Raw genomic sequence first — 21,630 nt, forward strand, 5'->3', positions numbered from 1 at the left:
TCAAAACAGTGGCTGTCCAGGACACACTTAGCAGCTAAGAATGAGATTTTAAAAGACTGAAGGCCGTACTGGAAGCCCTCCTCGAGGAAGGCATTGAAATACTTGTATCACTAGCTGCTGAGGAGAAAACTTAGTTCCTGCAACGAGGGGAGGAATACGAATCCATATGAAATGCATTTAGATACTTAACCTCTTCCCCCAACTTCTCCTCCAGTGCCTTCTCCCCTTGGTTCTCCTCACCCTGTTTCATAATATTGCCACTTGTTCCGCCAATGTCTCCTGTGATGTCCCATTACCATCCCAATGAGGGACCTAAACGCTCACAACCTCTTGCCTTTGCCTCGGCCAACCCGACGTGTGGTACCTGTAATGTGTTTTTTTCCCTAATTCTGCATGTTGAGACATGAGTAACAACTTGTGGCGGTATGTGACTGTGGGGTTTGGCATTCTCAACAGTTTCCATACTTGGTGAATGTATCTCATTTTGTTCACGCATTATTGATTGCATTCAATAAACAAAAAAATAACATTTGAATGAGAGTTAAGCAGCAAACCCAAGATGTGAACCTAGAGATATCATTTAACTGGTGGACAAAATAATGTCTAAAATATGTATCTTTGCATATTGAAAAACAAAGCAATAATATTAACTATCCATCCCCAGGACCAATTTATGTCACCCACCCTACATTACATTTTTTTTAAAGGAATGCTATGGGTGTTATCACAGACTGCAATCTGTCTCGGATATCACAACCTGCCTCATGGTTAACATTTTACTAAACTGATTTCTTGATATTCAGCATTTCCCCACAAAAATATCAGCAATCATCATTCTGATTCTCAGATGTTGGGAATATGCTAATAGCCTGTTTCTAGACATGCCTGAATATCTTAAGGGTTTGTAAGGAGGGCAGCACTTAGCAGTTTAACTAATCAGAAATATTTATTATAAGGACCGTATGTCTCCGTAGCTATGAGCTCCCTTTAAAGGCATTCAGTTGTAAGATAGACTGTTGTCATAGCACTCTCTGCCCTAATCTTTGCCCTTATTAGGGAACCCTTAGCCTCTAGACTGCGCGAATTCCAAATACACAGAGGCCTCAAATTAGGTCCCCACAAATTAATTGTCTCCCTCTATGCTGACGATGTCATTTTATTTATCGACAATCCCCAAGAGAACCTTAACCCGGTAATGCGGGAGGTATTGAGGTTTGGGCAAATGTCGGGACTAAAAATTAACCACTCTAAATCTGTGATATTTCCCCTGACCCCTAATACAGTGCAATTTGCCGATGACTATGGTTTTAAATGGGAGAACTCGAGGGTACGCTACGTAGGCATATATATGTCACGTGACTATCACGAGATATACAAGGATAACTATGTCTCCACGCTTACCTCTATTCAGGATCAAGTACACAGGTGGAAAACGCTCCCGCTAACGCTGTGGGGCAGGACCTCCCTAACGAAGATGGTCATCCTTCCCAAGCTTCTGTACCTGTTTACCAATATTCCGCTACTCCTCCCCAAATCCTTTCTCCTGAAAGTTAAAACGGCAGTCCTGGAACTGCTTTGGGCAGGTAAACCTGCACGCGTGGCATACGGCACCCTAGTTCTGCCAACATCGAAAGGAGGTCTTGCGCTCCCGCACATAGAAAAGTACTATTGGGCATCTCAGGCGCAGTTTTTAAGCCACTGGTATACGTCCCACTTCGTGCACCCACATGTGCAGGTGGAACGAGCTCTGGCCTCACCCTACTTACTCAGTGCCGTTATCATAAGCCAAATCCCAGTTCCATACAATACCTTAAACACGGTTCTGTCCACATACACAGTCTGGAAAAAGATGGCTGCTAAGTACGGCGTGAGCATAAGATATTCCCCCTTGTTGCCGATCAGGTTCATTCCGGGCATCCCGCTCACGAATGAAAAAGTATTTTTGATATGGGCCGAAGATTAATATTCATTCCTTCGGCGACGTTTTCCCGGAGGGCACCTTTCTAACGCCACAAATGGCCAAAGAGAGGGGCGGAAACACCTCCCTAGACACCTTTCTCTACTTCAGATTGCGCCATACCCTCCAAAAAAATGTCCCCTCTTTTCCTAAACAACCCCCAACATGGGTCTTGCTCCACAATACCATCCAGGCGGAGGGAGAGGGGAGGTTGGTCTCGCCGCTCTACAAATCCCTAGTGGCAGACACCGGGTTGCCGCCTGCTAAAACACAGCAAAAATGGGAATCTGCCCTTCATATTTCTACAGACGCCGAGGACTGGTCTTATATCTTACATCAAACCCAAAAAGTCGCAGTGAATACACGATATAAACTAATACACTTTAATTTTGTACACCAAACATATTATACCCCTGTCAAGAAGCATCGACATCACTCGGAAGCATCAGCCCAATGCGAACGATGTACAGCGGCACATGCCGATTTTTTCCATCTGGCCTGGAACTGTCCTGGAATTTAGCGTTTTTGGGTTTCAGTTCTGAAGATTGTTGCTGACATTATCGGTGAACAGGTTGCTCCGTTACTGTTGGCAGCCCTCCTTAGCCTTACAAAATACCTACATCCCACAAACTAGTGGCCCTCCTCCTGGTGTTGGCCCGTAGACGAATCGCCATGGCATGGAGCCGGGGCCCTCTACCTAAAATCAAAGACTGGAAAAAAGACATAACTTATTGTCAGGACGTAGAGAGTGAATTCATAAGAACCCTACCATTACATGCTCGACCCCCTGACATCTGGGGGCCGTATATTGCATATCTGCTAAATAGTTCAGCCCCTTCTGATACTGAGAGTACCTGAACTCGAAATAGAATTGTGAGATTAAGTGGCACTGTATACTCATGACCTTAGGTTAAATGGCACCTAACCAGGAATGTTCTGCTATCTGTTGTTATGGACACGGGTGGGGGGAGGCGGCTTTGTAGACGGACCCGAGGGCGGGAAGTGTTTTGTTTCCTTTTCCTTTTTTTACTCTGTTCTCTTCGTTTCCTCCCCTTTCTTCAGCTTGCCTTCTTCCTTCTTTCTTTTTCTCAATGTTACCACAGCACACCTTGTTGGTGTCCTTGTTTTTTGTTGCTATGAAAATCTCAAAAAATAAAGTTTAAAAAAAAAAAGACTGTTGTCATAGCAACACGCATGGTGCACTACACTTTTTTTTTTTATCAGAAAGTAATTCAAATCTTGATGGCAAAATGTAAGCATGAAAAACAGACTTAGCAACTCCAGTTAGGTATCAGACCACTGATGTCGGCACTACTCCAATGGTCGATGGGACTTTTGGGTAATCATGCTCCTACTGTACAACACACTGTCAAAGCAAATCTGATCCTTTGATGAGATCCTTTCATTGTTAATAAACACTTGCCTCTTTCTGCAGAGGGGTTTTATTGTGTCATGAGCTGGCCATCCCTATGCTTGGTGTGGCAGTTACATTTAGAGACAACAACCCATTACAGTGGTAACTGTGTGGTCTATAAGAAACACAGCATACCACTGCTACTGTTTAGGAGACAATTCTAACTAGTTAACCACTAGGTTTTATCATTTGTTTTTATTTCATTTACCCAACACTTATGAAATCATAATACATGTATAACAATTGGTTACAGGACTAGAAACTCAGCATGATTCTGGGAAACTAAAAATGAATAGGCCAGATCGGTTCAAGGATATTTCTGTTAAACTACTAATGACGTTATTATGCCAAACATTAAAGAGGTGTTTCATGTTAGATAGAACATTGTTTTTTGCCACTAATGCATGCCAATAACCAGCAAAATCAATGAAAACAAAGGAACATGTATATTGTAAGAAACATTACACTTACCTATAAGATATGTTTTTACAGTTTTCTTCTGAAAGGTAACTATCCTCTACAATGAAATAATTGCATTGTATTCTTTTACCTATGCTGTCGATAACTGCTGTACATCTAAAACAAAATAAGACAAAGAACAGTTGGTTCACTTATTTTTACTATTTAGAATAATTATTCCTTTTTTTTTTAAAATGAATCTTATTTTGTCAAAGTTGGAAGGCAAAAAAAAGAGTACAAAGTCAGATCTAACATTGGGACCATATTAGAGAAGGCTACATCAGACAATTTGAGCCAAAATTTCACAGCACAAATGCCCACAGGAATCCAGCACAGCGATTAGATTCAAAGGCATTTCTCATATCAACTAACGGTCACTTACATCACATTCACGAAAACAAGGAAAAATTACGATGCACAGAAGATTTAAAGGTGTGGTGGATATAGTCCTTGAATAATCAATCAATGGGGACCTTGTCAGTAGGTCTCTTGGAAAATGATTAGATAACAGTGCTGTAACTTTTTCCATCACTACAATATCCCATATTTTACATCTGAAATTGGAAGAGTTGGCATCTGGTGAATCCATCGATGGGACTTTTCATCGAATGACTTTCCATGGAGGGATTTGCATCGAAAAAATATGCATCAAATGCATGTTTTTAAAGGGTAAACAGTTCATTGGGGGGGGGGGTTTAAAGGGTAAAAAACAGGGGCTTGGACAGACCCCCCCCATTTAAAAAAAAGATATATATAAAAAAAGGACCCTTGATGGAAAATAATCCATGCAAAGACCATAAACCAGAAGAGTTGGGCCTTCAAGCTTCTTCAAGACTCGTGCCAAGGACAGTCTTGCTGCAACAAGCAATTGGGAGATGAAATATGCTCTTTGGCAGGAAGCTAGATAAACCCCTTGCTCCATATCACCTAAAAGTACCGTCAGTGGATCTACAGGTATCTGAATACCACATATATCTTTTATTTTGGATAGCACCTCCTTTGAAAACATATGTGCCCAGGGAAAAGACCACCATGTGTATGCCACATTGTCGATGACAGAGAGAGTAAGCAGAGATGATTCTATTTAGACGTCCATGGGAGCACCACCTGAAACAAACTTTGCATGTGCACCTTTTGCTAAGGGACTGTAAGAGATTGTGTGACTCCAAAAGGGATCATTTATCACTTCAGCTTTGTCCAGCAGTTTATAAAGTTTGAAATATTGGTCTTTAGAAGCATCCCCAGCAATTGTAGTTTCAGGAGGTCAATATTGGTGGGTTTTATCAGCCCAGGCAACTGGGCTAGAGATCAGTTACATACTTGAATATATCAGAAACTCTCCAGTTCTCCTACTCCAAGGGTAAAGCGTGAGCCAGAATTATACAGCTGGGAAAGAGTTTTGAGACCACTGTATACCCAGTGCCCAAATGCCTCCAAATCAATCCCTGTGAAAAATAAGGATTGTCAATAAACAGCAAGAGATCTGGCTTTAAATCCCCAAAACTTGAGACCTTGGTCCCAGTAGTATAAGGTGGCAATGGTGGAGGGAAGGAGAGGACAACCTGATAATGACGTGGTTCACCGCCAGCTCTGTCACAAGTTTTAAGTTCACTTAAGAGCCTCTCTAAGCCCAGACCTAACTGGGTCGGGGCAGGGTTGCCCTGATCTTCCATGAGTGGGTCCCTGCTACTATAATACCCACACAGGCCTACTCTTTCGAATGCCTGGTCTGCAGGCTTGGTGTCTCCCCTTGGCCAGGTCTCCCACTTCCTCTCAGAATGGGCTGACCTCACCTCTTCTCTCCTGGCCTCCTCCTCCAAGACTTCAATATTCACCTCGACTCCCCTGATGCAGCCGCTGGGCTCTTCCGCAACTTCTGTGACTCTCTTTCCCTTTTCATTCTTCCCTCTAGTCTGATGCACTCAGCCGGACAAACCTTGGATGCTCTCATCTCTTAAGACATCCTCATCTCCAACCCTCTCATTACTCCTCTTCCCCTAGTCGGAACATGCTTTCCTGTCCTCTCACCTGGACTCCTGGGTCCCCCGGCTAAGAGCCCGTCCGCATTGCCAGCCTCCTCTGTCATTCGACCTATGAAACAAGTGTCAGTTGTCGCTTTTGCCTACACCTTCACTCTCCCCTCCTACTCCTGCCACTGACTCTCACTCTGACACGGTCCTTACTAACCTTCAACTGTCCATCTCAAACACTCTGGACATCCTTGCCCCTGTCATGAGGATCCGCATGAAACGTGCCTCCAAGTGCAACTCCTGGGATGACTCAGACCTGGCCACTCTATAATGCAAGTGCAGAGCAGCTGAATGAAAATGGCAGGCTTGGAGCACATCCTCTCACAAACTGGCCTGCTGCCTCCTCCAAAGACAATACAGACTCTCCATCTGCTCGAAAAAGAGAGCCTATATCCATGCTCGCATCTCTGCAGCCACTAACCACACCGGCTGAAACTTTCAAAATCTGCAAGGAACTTGCCAACTCAACTGCAGTCTCCCTTCCCTGGCCCTCTGCAGTTTTCTGGCATCTCCCTACATTTCTAAAACTCAAGACATCTTGTCCTTACAATTTTCTCTCACCCGCTCTCAGACCTCCTTTGGTCTCCCTCTGCACTCCCTTCCCCTCCTACTCTCCTCGTTTTCTCCCATAACACCTGATGAGGTCTCTAGACAAGTCTGTATACATGTCTCATCCAAACAGGTGTTCCCCTGCTCCTCCAGAGCTTGTCTGCCTAGCTCCAGCCCTGGCCGATTTCTGCAATCACTTTTACCGCTGGATCCTTCCCCTCACTCCTCAAGCACTCCCTTGTGCACGCTCTCCTCAAAAAGCCTTGTGCCGGCCCTTCTTGTGCGGCAGACTACCACCCTATCTCCATTACCCCCTTCCTGAGCAAACTCTTTGAGCTGGCCATCTCCAAGCGTATCCACCACACTGAATCTATTGGTTGTCTCCACGACCACCAATCTGGCTTCGGCGCTGACAGAGGCACGTAAACTGCACTCCTGAACACCCATGAATGCTTGCTTTCTAATCTCGATTCCAGCTCTCCTCCCGTTCTCATCTTTCTTGACCTTTCCTCTGCCTTTGATACGGTCAATCATGCCACCCTGAGGGGGGGCGTGGCCTGCGAGCGCGCAATGGAGACGTGATCCCAGAGCGCTCTCATGGCCGCCCGAAATATCCTGGAAAATCCTTTGCTTCAGGAACTCGTTCAGATGAAATAAAGACATTTTTGTGCAGCGGAACCTGGCGACAGCAAACGACCAAGGTTTAGACCAAAAACGAGGCGCGGTGAACGAAATATCTGCATTGAAGAAACGAAGGGAAACCCCGCCGGCAAAGCAAGATGGCCGCCGCGTCGGAGAGTAGCTAGAGACACAGCGAAGGCCCCGAGCCCGATCCACTGAAGGAACCCGAGGGGGGGAGAATAACCCCCACCCAGCCTGCGCCACTCCCTCGACAAGGGCCCGAGAAGCGGGCGACGGACCGGCTAGAACTGAGTCACCGCGGACACAACCGCGCACACAAACAAACCGGGCGGACAACCTGGGCTGCGTCCGGCGCGTCCGGTGCAATTGCAAGCCTTGAGGACAAGGAGAGAATAACGGGAGGGTACCGTGTATTTCTCTGGTAAGCCGACGCCCTCACCGGACCACAGCTGCAGGCAGACCCGCAACGAGAGACTCTAGTGGGAGCGTATTGATATGCTGAAACGGCTGTGAGGCCGCGACGACGTGCCATCGAACGCCGATACTGGCCTGTGATATCTCCCGGTGCCTTTGCCCTACTAACAAGCCAACAAAAGGGACGACCCACAGCAAGTAGGTGCTCCCCACGCGTCGGGCTTCGAGCATAATCCACAAGCTCTTGAGACCCTGGGGAAGACGAAGATACAATCGACCAAGTAACAACACAACGGGTGTGAGGCAGGGGCGGCAGGGTAGCGCGAGAAGGCCCTGACGACGCCGTGGGAGGATAAGACGCTTTAACTCCCACGTCCATAACCCTGAGGATCTCCCACATCATGGGGAAGGAAAGATTCAAGAAGAACGCAACGCAGAGCACCATGGATCAGTATGCAACAAACTCACAACCGACACAAACCGCGGAGAACATTGAAACAAACACCACCCCCCCGATGGAAGAGACCCTCTCACTAAAAGACGTCATGGCGGCAATCGCCAACTCACGCTCCTCGGTGGAACAAAAAGTGGACGCTATCTCCACCGAGGTCTCATTTCTTCGCCAAGACCTCCAAAAATTGTCTTCTAGAACAGGAGAAGCAGAGCAGCGAATATCCAATGTGGAGGACGACATGGGGGGTGTGCACCAACAACTCACGCAAACACTAACCCGCCTGAAAACCTTAGAAGCCCGAGTGGAGGAGGGAGAGGGCAGGTCACGACGCAATAACATCCGCATTTTGGGCCTGCCGGAGCGCACAGAAGGCCCCAGTATGGAACTCTTTTTGGAGCAATGGCTAGCGGACCTTTTCGCCCCAAAGACCTTCTCGAATTTCTTCTCGGTGGAACGTGCGCACCGGGTACCCACCGGTCGACCAACTCCAGGAGCTCCCCCAAGAACGGTTATTGCAAAAATTCTCAATTACCGCGATAGAGATGCCATTTTACAGATGGCCAGGACACAAGGGACAGTAACATATAATGGCTCCAGGATCGCCTTTTTTCCGGATTACACCCGCGAAGTCCAGAGGGCCAGACAGTCCTTTGAACATCTGAAAAGGAAGCTGCACTCGATGAACGTGAAATACGGACTGTTGTTCCCGGCACAGTTGAAAATCCAACACGAAGGCAAGACAATCCACTTCACTGACCCACAGGAGGCATGGAGATGGGCCGAAACCCACATCGTGGGAGACTGGACCAGGACTGAGCGAAACCGGGGGGAAAGACCGAGACCAAGACCAAGGGAGAATGGACCTGCTCAACACCCCGCGCCGGGAAACCACGACGAACCAAATGGGGATCCCTGACCCAGAAAGAAGTTAACAGAGTCAATCGCAAAACCAAAGATCAGATGGAAACCGGGATAGAACGTATCAACCAACGGCCCAGTAGGTGGGCCATGGCGACATCCTCCTTATTTGAACAGTCACTAGAGTGAGGTCATAGCCGCCGCTGCACGAAGGATCAAACGCAACGTACTTAATCAGAAGCAACACAACAGACCACCGGCGACCACCACGCCCCCGACCCAAGGCTCCGGACACTTGAATCAGTAAGGAGTAGTAGGTCAGAGGGAAAGAAATAACAGTTTAAGTTTAAGTTAATCTGGCCGCATAGTTTTTCTAGCGCCAGTAAAGTTCGGGCGACAGATACTTCATGTTGGGGAGGAGTATGGGGAGGGGGGACGGGGAGTTGTTATATGTTAAAATTTATCCGGGACACGACACCAAACCAATTCCCACCGAGAAGCTAAGATGCACCTCACGCCCAACATCCACGCACCCGAAGGGCATGCCCACCGCATCCTTACACCCGCATACATCACATACACATCCGATACAACAATCTAGACCTGTAGACAGGAATGGCCACACAACAACATAACGGCGGCTCAGATGAAGAAACACATGCCCCAAGGGAACTTAATACTCGGCACAGATCCTTAAAACTCCTCACATGGAATGTGAATGGCATGGGCTCAAGCATAAAACGCCGACTTATAATGCAATTCCTTAACAGGCGTTCTCCTGACATAGCTCTCCTTACAGAGACGCACCTAGCGGGCACGACCTGCCAATTTTTCCGCAGGACGAACTATCGCCAGGCGCATCACGCAGGGTACACGATGGGTTCCCGAGGAGTCCTGATTCTTTTACACAAGAGGCTCCCCTTTACACTGTCGGAAGTGAAACTAGACCCCAGGGGCCGTTTTGTGCTGGTTGAGGGCACCCTATGGGAGGAGAAGGTGGCCATCCTGGCAATATACTCCCCGCCGGGACTGGGGGATACTCTCCTAGGGGATGTCACGGCACTGATGGTACAACAACAGCCAGACTTATGGATCCTGGGAGGGGACTTCAATGATGTGATGTGCAATACACGGGACCGAACTCATATACGAAATCGAGACCCAAATAAACCCACCCGATTAGCGACCTTTGCAACAGCTCTGGGGCTGAGTGACGTATGGAGAGACCTCCACCCCTTAGATCAGGGGTTCTCCTTCCACTCAGGGGCTCATGGATCCCTGTCCAGGTTGGATCACTTCTTCCTCCCGACCCCCGAAGCATATAGGGTTAAGACAGCGGAACTTCTTCCCCGCGGTATCTCCGACCATTCTCCCCTGGAATTAATGCTCCAGGTGGATAAACCCCTGCCCCCCAAGACCTGGCGGTTAAATAGTTATTACCTGGGTCTGCCAGAGTTCGTGAAACACATTACGGAAAAATCCGACGAATTCTTCGAAATAAACACAGGCTCTGTAGAAAGCCCGGTGACGCTATGGGAATCCCATAAGGCGGTACTTAGAGGGGAAATAATGGCATGGACGTGTAATAAAAGGAAAGAACAAAACAAAAAAATCACGGAGGCGGAGGTAGCCGCAAAGGAATGGGAAACTAGATATGTCACCAGTCCCAGCCCCGAGGTCCACCGCTCCCTTATGAAAGCCAGAGCAACTCTTCATAACGCAGCGTTAGATAATGCGAAACAGGCGCACAGGGAGACCAGGACCAGAGTTTATGAGTATGGTGACAAAGCCGGCAAACTACTGGCCTGGCTGGAACGCCGTGAGGAAGGGCACCGGCATGTCAGACAGATAACGGAGAACCCCAACACCCCTGCCAAAACAGACCCAGAAATAGCGGAGGCATTCGCCAACTTCTATACCACACTTTACGCTGCCCCGACATTACCAATGGATCCGTCCCTGCTGGATGAGATCGCAATCCCATACCTCTCGGAACAGCAAAAAACACATCTAGACAGAGAACTGGACGAAGCAGAGATCGCAGAGGCCATGTCCCAGTTACAATCTGGGAAGACACCAGGTCCTAACGGCTTTCCGGCCGAGACCTGGAAAAAACTAGGCAGTAACAAAATGGCGACCCCCCTTCGAGAACTATTCCTAGCAGCCAAAGACCTGGGCACCCTCCCGAGGGACCTACGAACAGCAAATATTGTGGTTATTCCGAAACAGGGTAAACCCCCTGACCAATGCACGTCATATCGACCCATATCGCTTATTAATAGTGAGGCGAAGATTCTTGCCAAGGCACTGGCCAATAGACTCCAACAGGCCATACCCACATTGGTCCACCCGGATCAATGCGGCTTTATGCCGCAGAGATCCACTAGAATGAATCTACGCAGGCTACATTTACTCTTGGAAAAAGCCCCGAGCATAGAAGCGCCACTAGCTCTTCTAGCTATTGATTTTGAGAAGGCTTTCGACTCGGTAGTGTGGGAAAGCTTATGGGCGGTGATGAGACGCATGAATATAGGTGAGGCTTTTCTCGGTTGGATACGGCTCCTATACGAAGCCCCAATGGCGACGGTTAGGGTAAATGGCTGGACCTCGAAAGCCTTCCCATTGGGCAGAGGCACCCGACAGGGCTGCCCTCTTTCCCCCCTCCTATTTGCCTTGGCGATCGAACCACTGGCCCAATGGCTCAGACAAGTCACCACATGGTCTGGATTCCGATGGCCGGATGGAAGAGAGGACAAAGTGTCCCTTTACGCTGACGATCTACTACTTTACCTCAGCGATCCAGAGCACGCATGCCCAATTATAACCCAGATGTTGACGACTTTTGGGGAATTCAGTGGACTAAGGGTCAACTGGGATAAATCGATCCTGTTCCCGGTGAGGGGGGGGGACATGGCAATTCCCCAAGGCATCCCATACCGAGTAGAAAGGGAGGGCTTCCGTTATCTGGGCATATGGATCTCCGGGATCCTCTCGGAATATGTGACCCACAACCTGCACCCACTAGTAGATCGTTTCGCAGAGGACGTAAGACATTGGATGCTCCTCCCTCTTACGCTCATGGGCAGATCGGCCCTCTTTAAAATGATGGCGCTCCCGCGCTTTCTTTATGTGCTACAGAACGCCCCACTGACCATACCAAACTCAGAGTTCACTCAAATAGAGCGCCTGGTTGGAAAACTGATATGGAAGGGCGGGCAGCCCCGAATTGCATTATCCACACTACAACGATCCATCTGGGAGGGGGGTATAGGTCTCCCACATCTAAGATCCTACTACTGGGCCTCTCAACTAAACGTAGTCAACGACCTCCTCCACGGAGATCCCGGACAACCACATATTAGAGCGGAGGAACCCATTACCCGGGGCAGCCCGCCACTGGAAACACTATACCAGACCCTAGCCAGGCCCCCCGCACAAACAATGTCCACCCATATCGCGACGGTATGGAGGCAGGCACATACCCACATAGGTTGGGGGAAACAAGTTACCATGGCACAACCACTCTGGCACAACCATAGGTTGAAGGAGGTGAGGAAGCTGAATGCATGGACCAGGTGGGTGGAGGCTGGGATAGCCACAATAGGAGACATCGTTACGGATGGCTCAATCCTCCCATTCGAAACCCTGCAGCAAACATATGGATTGCCAGAAGCAGAAAATTACCACTATTTACAATTAACACATGCCATTGGTGCACATAGGCTAGAGCTTGACGAGCTAGCAGACTACACACCCCTGGAACGTAACCTCCTGGTACAACACATTCCTGCAAAAGTCACCACTATCCTGTATAAGGCGATTAATGCCTTTGCCACCCCGGAGCTGACTAGCCTTAAGAACAAATGGGAGCGTGACGTGGGGCCTATTGAACCAGAGAACTGGATCCAAATACTTATGCACCCACGCGAAATAGCAATTAATTCCAGGATCAGACTGGTACAACTAAAAATACTACATAGGGTGTACTACCCGCGAAGGGCCCTATTTAGCTGGGGAAGAGCAGAGGACCCCAACTGCCTGAAATGTGGAAGGGAGGAGGGCACTTTCATCCACCTTCTCTGGGGATGCTCTGAAATCAAGACTTTCTGGGAGCAATGCTGTCAACAACTCACAAGAGCCCTGGGGCGTACGATAACCCCAGAACCTGCTATAATGATATTGGGGGCCCCAGACGAGAGCATCTCGAACAGGTGGGAGGGTATCTTTCTTTCCAATGCAATGGGTTTGATAAAACGGGATATAGCACAAAAATGGGGAGCCCCGGAAAGCCCATCCGTGAATCAATGGTCGAATGAAATGGACATTTGTGCAGCACAGGAGCATAGAATATACACAGCACGGGGATGCCCGGCAAAGGCGCACAAGATCTGGGGGAAATGGGAGGACTGTGTGTGGTAGAAATTGCCGGTGAAGTGGAGGGGTAAGAAGATGGACACATTCCACATACGAGACATGAAAAGAAACACAAGCCTCGGAAACAATGGTGCGGAAAAGCAATGACTGGAATCAAGGGGTGTACCAACCGGAATGTTGAAGGGAGGGTGGAGGGGGGGGGGGGTAAGGTAGATGCATTGTATGTATGTTTAAAACCAATAAAATATGTTATTAAAAAAAAAATCATGCCACCCTGATAAATCGTCTCTGTGATACCCTTGGCATCACAGACCAGGCTCTGGACTGGTTTACCTCTTTCCTCTCAGACCAACCTTGCCAGGTTCAATTGGGCCCTTTCCTCTCAACCATCTTACTCTCCACCTGCGGTCTCCCCCAGGGCTATATCCTCTCACCCTTCTCAACATCTACTTGGCCCCTCTAGACTATTTGATCTCCTCCTTCCCTCATAACTTCCAGTGTTATGCAGCTCTCTTTCAAGCTTCTCTCCTCTGCCTCCTCTTCTTCTCTCATTCCTGACTGCCTGTCTGTTATTCAGGCATGGTGCACTGTTAATGATCTCTGCCCTAATGCCAGTAAGACAGAGATCCTTCTCATTGGGACCCCGGCTCCCTCTTTCCCTCCCACACTCTGGCCGCCATCCATGGGCTCCCTCCCCTCACCCTCCTGTGAGGCAAAACATTTTGGTGTCATGTTCGACTTCTCACTCTCTTTCTCTCCTCACATCACAGACCTTGCCAAGAAGGCCCACTTTCAGCTGCACCTTGAAGAGGCATTCTCCTTTTCCTCACCTTGCCGCAGAAACTCAATGTCTCCAGGGATATGGTCCTCTCCAGGCTGGACTACTGCAACAGCCTCTTCCTCAATCTGCCTAACTCCTCTCTTCGCACCTTTTAACTAATTCAGAACGGGACTGCAAGACTTATCCCTGGCCTCATGTCCTGGGACTGCATCTCTCCAGCCCTCAGGTCTCTCCACTGGCTCCCGGTTGCTGCAAGGACCAAATTCAAGACCCTCTGCACCATCCACACGGCTTTCTGGGTCCTGGGACCCCTCTACATCCAACTCTCTCGCCCTAAATAACTCCCTGCTAGAGCCCTTCAGTGCTCTAGCTCCAACTCTCTGCAGATCACACATTTTTCCAAGCAGAGTATGGGGGTAGATCTCTCTCCTCCGCAGGTGCCTCCCTCTGAAATGGCCTCTCTGCCCCTCTCAGACTTGAGCTGAATCTCCTTAAGTTACAGAAGCTTCTCAAGACCTTTCTGTTATCATATTTCTTCCCTCTTCCCTGCTAATGTCCCCTGTCTGCCTCTTGACTGGCTGCCTGGTTCCTTCAGAGTCTTACAGGGCACCAGGCTGCCCCCCCCACCAATCCAGTCTACCTCTGCACTTGGTCTCCCCTAAACTCCTCCACTCCCCAACCTGCACTTGCCCTTCTGGGCCCCTCTCCCGGCACTAGCCTGGCTGGGCCTGCACCCTTGAAGCCCCTTACCTCACACTTAACTCATGGACCTTCCTTCCCCTGCACCCTCTGCTTTCCCCTGGCTCTGCCCACCTGGCCTCCCCTGGCACTCGCTTTTTCTCACAGGGCCTGACCAGCACTCTGCTCCCATCTCCCTGCACTTGTCTTTACTGCACTAGCACGTTCTGAAAGTCACATGGCTTAGTAGGATTGTTTTTGTTTTGTCCTCCCTTTCCCCCACCCTTTTGTCATGTTGCGCCTCGAAACACATTGTTTATAGGTGCATCAGAAATACCCAAAAAAATCAAAATAAATATAGATCTCCCGGCGTCAGATGCCTTCAGAACATTTTCAGCCGGCAAGTAACGCCAAGCAGCTCTATTGACGCCGGACAAGTCAGAGGCCGCATAAATGGAGGCACATGCACAATATAACCTCAGTTAAACCTTTAGCCCCAGCACTCAGCAACAGCTGTACCGCTAAACAGCAAGAACTTACCAAGCTATCTAGCATGCGAGGCAGTCAGTGATGAGGAATCCTGGGGAGGAATGACTAATCCATTAGATAGAACGTTACCTAGAGGTAAATGCGTTCTTCTAATGGATGCCTTCCTCTCACAGATTCCTCCATCCCTTCATCCCACAGATTCCTCTTCTTAGACAGATTCCCTTAGCAGTACAGAACCCTGGGGAAGGGCGGATAACGAAAAACACCACAACCTAGACCAACAAGGTCTGGAGCACCACCCACCAAAATAGGTATGCTGACAGGAAATGGAAATCGCTGTAGTGCTTGGCAAACGTGTGGAATTAAGTCCATGGAGCTTGACCAATCTCCAAAACTCAGACATCTCTCTGCAAGGCAAAAGTGGCCACCAGAGCACTGGTGGAATGAGATCTGTGACCTTCAGTCACATTCTTCCCAGACCAATAATAGCACTCTAAAATGCAGAGGACAATCTACCTTGGCAGAGTTTGCTTAGTAATGGCCCTGCCTGTACAAGCAACAGTGTCACAAACAAATAGCAGGTAATTATTCCTGATGTTCCTCAACCGAGAGGCAAAGTACCAGTGAGCCTGCTTGAGATTCAACCAATAAAGCCTCTCCTCCACTGGCACTGGCATTGAACACATTTGCCTCATAGAGAGGGAAGAAATGCCACCTGGGACAGCCTGAGGGCTGGCAGTTCCAGAAGACTGATGTGTTCCCACGCCTCGGAAGGGGACCACAGCCCGCTCACCATCAGATCTCCTAGGTGAGTGCCCACTTTTAATGAGGAGTCAGTTGAAGCCAACAGTACTGTGAAGGCTCTTCCCTGAGTACATTTTCTTGCAGGACACAGCACAGGAGGTCCTATGCTAAAATGTTCTGCACCTGCAACAGATCTGTCCTGTTGCACGTATGTTGCGGTCACTGACTATGAAGCTGTCACTGGAGCACCCTCATGCACAACCGAGCTTTGGGCATCATGAAGATGCAGGATTTCATGAGCCTCATAAGATGCAAAAATGACAAGCTCGGGAACAATCTCTGGGACCGCAAGAGACAGACCATCTGAATAATGTCTGTCATTCTTTCCCCAGGAGGGAAATCCCTGCTCGAGTGGGCATCCAGAAAAGCACTGATGAAAGGGAGCAACCAGTGTGGAGTTCGAGAGAAGCCCAAGTTGTGCAGCAGACAACAGGCGAGGTATAGGTGGGCCATAACCAAATCTCGAGTGTGGGCTCGAATGAGTTTATCATCCAGGTAGGGAAACCCACGAACCTTGTCCCTCCACAGACATGTACAGTATACTGCTAACAGCTTGGGAAGGCCTTCAGCAAACAGACCATAGGCCAGAAACTTGAGCTGGAAATGGGTGTTTTTGTTTTTTTTTCTTCTGACTTCTGGCCGATCAGGTTGTCCTATGCTTAGGTCTTTAAAGTACCATCTGCGCCTAGATGCCGTTCTCTGCCAGGTTCCCTCTGGGATTTGCGCATTATAAATGTTAGAATCTAATCAATCTTGCAGCCTTGTTAGCAGGAGGGCATCTACACCCTGCCACGGTTGGTGACGTAGGAAAAGCTTTGAAAGGGGTGACCCATAGATGGAATGGGGGCAGTGTGAGGAACTCATGATGACAACATGTAAGACAGACACAAGTGATCACAGTTCAAGGGTGTTTATTGAACAATGTATTCTGTATGTTGGTTGGAAAAATGCCTATTCTAAACCTAAATCTAATATGGGAACAAGAGTCGACTATCAAACGAAAAATAAGGCAGTCCTAGTGGCGTTGTGTCAAAAAAATAAAAGGGTCAATACTAAAAAAAACATATTGCCAAACCTCACAACTAATACAAAAAGGGGTGTGGGATGATTCTCAAGAAAAGAAAGAAGTGTTCTCAAATAATATGTCAGGATGCGATATCCTGGGTCTTCCTTCCCCACGTTTTGGACACAGGGTGAGATGGGAGTTTGGAGCACAGTACTGTCTCTGGCTTCCCCAGCACGAGATGACAGTTCCAATGGCAGTTCTCAATACAGTCGATGGCCAAGTTGCTCTACCTGTGAAAGTCTTTTGCCTTCGAGGCCTGATGTGGTCAAATAACAAAAAAACAATAGTTCTTTTAACCAAATGAAAGTTTGTTCTAATGTTCGCTGGGTGATAGGTTCACCCTTTGGTCCCTCTCTTCTGGGCACTGACCCTTCTTGTATCGTATTCCACAAATCTATATGTCAGTTCTTTTCCTTACTTGACGTTTGACTGGTGGCATCCCCCTGGATCTCGGGCTCGGACCCCTCGTGCCAGTCAGTACTAGGGTGAGGGCTTCACCCCTGAATCTACCTCTGCCAGGCTCGGACCTCTCTTGACTGCTAGTACTTGGGTGATAGCTTCATCCTTTTGGCACCCCTCCTTCGGGTTCACTCTTGCTGTCTCTTAACTTTTACTTCCACTTTTCTCAATCTTGGGGTGACAAATGTTCCCCCTTGGATACCCCTCTGCCGGGCTCTGACCCCTCTCGATTCTTAGCCTCCATTCACTGGGTTTACTGTGGCTCTCGATAAGGGTGATAATGGCTCACCCCTGGGTCCCCCCTCTTTTGCTTTCAATGTTCTCCTCTTCACACAGTTTAATGCTTTTGGGATTCACGTACCTTTCTTCGAAAGTGCTTGTAGATCAAAGTCTTTCGATTGCACAGGGATTTTGCACGACCCTCTGTATGATCACGTTGACCTATTTCGCTGGCCCTCCTACGGTCTTCTGGTACTTTTAGTATCTCTCATATGGGGCTCGATCAGAGTCTCTTGAATTAGCACCCACGTGGTGCTCCTTTCCCTCTGCAGCTGGTCTCCCCTTCACACTTCTAAGGGTTCATTCAAAGTTCATCAGCTTTGGTGCAAAACTTGCCACTTTGCGATTGTCACACAACACAGCCCGGTTCTCATCAGTTCTCCCCTCGACTCACTGGCTGTGATGAACCGCTTGGCGGTTTCCTCATTGGAGTTTTAAGCCCGGTACCACGGGCGCATGAGCTTCCCTCGCTCCTGCTTATCGGCATAGGTTTGCCCTGTGTATCGTTCACATCTGCTGCAGGACACTTGCGCTATTGTTTGTGGTCTTAGGCTCTCTTCCACAAAGGCTCTGCGGGCCTGGGACAAAAAGGTCAATGTCACTTCTCTCCTCGCCACCCTCTCGATTCTTGCCACCTTTCTCCTTCTCTTGAACTGGCGCATGTTAGCCATCTCGTCATGCTGTATGCCATGCTCGCCTTGCTCGTACTGTGCTCTCTGGCTCCACCTTTTATCCCTGTTGGAAAAGGAAAAGGCAGTCAGGTGTGTGTGATTCTGATCAATTACCTGACTTTGCCTGACCCTTGCATTGGGACATGTCAGCTAAACGGCTTTGGTGTTAGTCCATTGTCCTTTGTGTTGTGCGAAAGCGTTAGAATTAGAAAAGGGGGGTTAGTGATTTGGTTTGTCCTAGGTTAGAGGATGGGCAAAAGTTGTCATAGGAAGGGGGAATACTGCGTCTGACCCATCAGTGTCCCACTTCCACTTCCTCAGGACCCCACCTCCAGGTGATCCGCCCTCACTGGTCCACCCCCAGGAACTGGATCCAATAGCGATGGCCTTGCCCTGGCCACCTGGAAGACAGATCCTCAAGGTTTAGATAGGAAGACACCTTCAGGTTTCTCACAGCAGCTAGCCTCATGGAATCAGGAGCAGTGTTCCCAGGTGGATCTCGTCGGCATTCCTCCCTTTGTCCACCAGGACCTGGTCTGGTGGAGCACGGACTGCATCCAGAGGATAGGCAGACCATTCTGTCAGCCAGCACCGCAGGTACCATCACCACAGACCCTTCCTTGGAGGGCTGGGGAGCTACCCTGGACGCCACAGCGTCCACCGACTTTGGTCCCTTCAGGAACAGGTGGCCCAGATCAATTGGCTGGAGCGGAAGGCCATCTGGCTGACTCTCAAGGCCTTCTTACTGCTCATCAGTGGCAAAAGGATTGGGGGGCACAGCCATCCACCCCCCCCTTAGAAGTTAGCTCTTGCAGCGTGGTTCCTGAACAACTCATATTAAACCATCTGTGTCTGTGGCACACAGAAATGCTAGGAGCCATGCTACTAGAAGGAAGTACAAAAGCAAGTGGACTAGGGTGTGCCACTGGGCAAAGTCCATGGAAGACGATCCGCGCACCGGCACATTGGACGACGTACTATCCTCCTCTGCACACCTCGCACACTCAGGGGTGCAAATAGACACATGCCACACCTCTCTGGCAGCCTCGGAGCCTATCAGAACTCGGAGGTGAACGTTTTCTCATCCTCCAACCCAGTGGTTAAGGGACTTTGCCGGGTCTCTCCAGGCTCTACCCGCCTACCAAGAAGCCACACCCAGTGTGGGACTTCAACATAGCGTGGGGCGCCTGGGCGTATAAACCCTTTGAGCCAATGTCATCCGTGGACATCAGGCTGGTCACCATTAAGACAGACCTTTGGTGCGTCTTACGTCAGCATGCCGGGTCAACGAGATTCAAGATCTGGTGGCTTTGGAGCCGTACACTACTTTTCCATAGGGACAAGGTAGTGCCCAGATCACACTCCACATTCTTGCCTAGTCTCTTCGTTCCACCTAAATGCTACCTACCTTCTTCGCACACCCCAAGGATGATGCTCAAGGGGTACTGCACTGCCTAGATGTAAGGCGTGCTCTAAAATTATATCTGGACAGACCCAGGAGCTTCCGCAAATCTGGGGCTCTTGGTCACCTTTGGTAAATCAAGACCAGGATATCAGGCCTCTAAGGCAAGGCGGATGGTTTCAGCCATTAAGGCGGCCTATGAGGGGCAGCACAAACTGCTTCTGGCAAACATGCATGCCCACACAATCAGATCCAGGGTCAGAGCAATCGTGTTCCACGGGCACATCCTGTGGCAGGTCATCAGCAGGGCGGCCTCCTGGGCAACCCCTTCAGCCTTCTGCAAACGCTACTGTTTGGATGCCGTCTCCAGGTCAGACGCGGCATTTGGGGAGGCAGTAGTAAGGAACTTATTTTCCTAAGGAGGGTCTCCTCTCCACCCTGGGGCTACATTCAGTTGTAATCACCCATACAATATGGAGGAAAGTGGACGGGACGTAGGAGTAATTATAAGTTACTCACCGTAGTGACTAACATACTCTACTCCATAGTCCCCTTTCTTCCATATGCCCCACCATCCTCCCCCCTAATAAAAACTGGTGTAATTAGGCAATGGTAATATTGTCAACGGGTCAATGGGAACTGAGGAGTGTCGCCGGTGAGGGCAGAGTCAGGGGAGCACATAATCCCAGGGCCGCGCCCCCACGTCCCTCTTAATTTAAAGGGGAAGAAGAGTGTTTCTGCTGAAAAAGGTTCCATCTCCCATCCCCGGCAAGGGATGTCCGTATAGTATGGAGGAAAGGGGACGGGACGTAAGAGTAATGTAGCTGATTATGAGCCCACTTTGGAATCCTGACCCACTAGACTCAACTGTTCTCTATGCTCACAAAGCCTTCCTTGTAGTGATGTGGATGCTGCACAACAATACCCACAGAAAGCAATACCATGAAAATAAGAATTTGATAAGATCATGCAGTAACCAAGTGGAAATCCTTTATCATAAATGTTTACTCTTCTCCAAGTTAAATGGTCCTAGGCTCCACTTACTTTGGAGCCACATGAAAAATTTCAATATCCAGATCTTCAAGGACATTATGCTCTTCGTCCTTGGTGACCACTTACCAGAAGTGACAAAATCAGTTTCCATCTCCATGAAAGAAATTGATAACTCCGCAGAGGAAACAAAATCAGTGACTTGTTACAGGCATAACTCCATCTTACACCGTTTGACCATAGCTGCCACCTAGAGAAGGTTGGGTTAGCGATAAACACCCATTATATACATCAAGATCCTGAGATAAGACAACTGTGCCGCTTGCAGAGAAGGGGGAGGCATGCAACCAAGCCTGAAATATCCAGGGTGATGGGCAGAACTCTCCCAGCACGCCTGCACCCTGGACACACTTAAAAAAAAGCCTCTCTGCCTCACTGAACCCATATTCTTCTCTCCCTCCAATTGTACAATATCGGGGGAAAGCCCTGAATGGTGGTCCTAGAACAAGTTAATTAAAATGTCATGTTAACTCATTTCTTTTTTCACCGACATTACCACTGGATAACCCTTCCTCAAATTAGTTTTCCTCTCTATAGGTAAGCATGGGAGTTTTCAAATGACCATTGACTGATTAAGGTAGTGTGAACCTTTGACTGTGCTTCCTGTACTAGATACAGCCTCAGAACACCTTTTAGTTAATTTCACCTTGTAATTGTATGCTTTTCACCCAGACCAGTTTTAACAGTAGGTTTGTAGGCAAGAGCCAGGCAGGCGGATGCAAATAAAACAAACAGGCTAAACACTTTGCACAGTTTGAATCAGTTACATCAAACTTCAGCTGATAAAGGCGCATTACTTA

At 48.7% G+C, this 21,630-nt stretch overlaps 1 protein-coding gene across 2 annotated transcripts in view; it reads right to left on the bottom strand.

Annotated features, from left to right (window-relative positions):
* The window catches only part of CHM (CHM Rab escort protein), a 1,673,681-nt gene that overhangs the window by 525,378 nt on the left and 1,126,673 nt on the right, over nucleotides 1–21,630 (bottom strand). For both annotated transcript variants that reach the window (XM_069612935.1, XM_069612936.1), the window contains one exon: nucleotides 3,843–3,947. In XM_069612935.1, coding sequence (XP_069469036.1) covers nucleotides 3,843–3,947 — 105 coding nt within the window. The remainder of the gene's footprint in view (nucleotides 1–3,842; nucleotides 3,948–21,630) is intronic.

The sequence above is a fragment of the Ambystoma mexicanum genome, chromosome 5p (genome assembly GCF_040938575.1).
Source record: "Ambystoma mexicanum isolate Mex_15411 chromosome 5p, UKY_AmexF1_1, whole genome shotgun sequence".
NCBI classification, from domain to species: Eukaryota; Metazoa; Chordata; class Amphibia; order Caudata; family Ambystomatidae; genus Ambystoma; species Ambystoma mexicanum.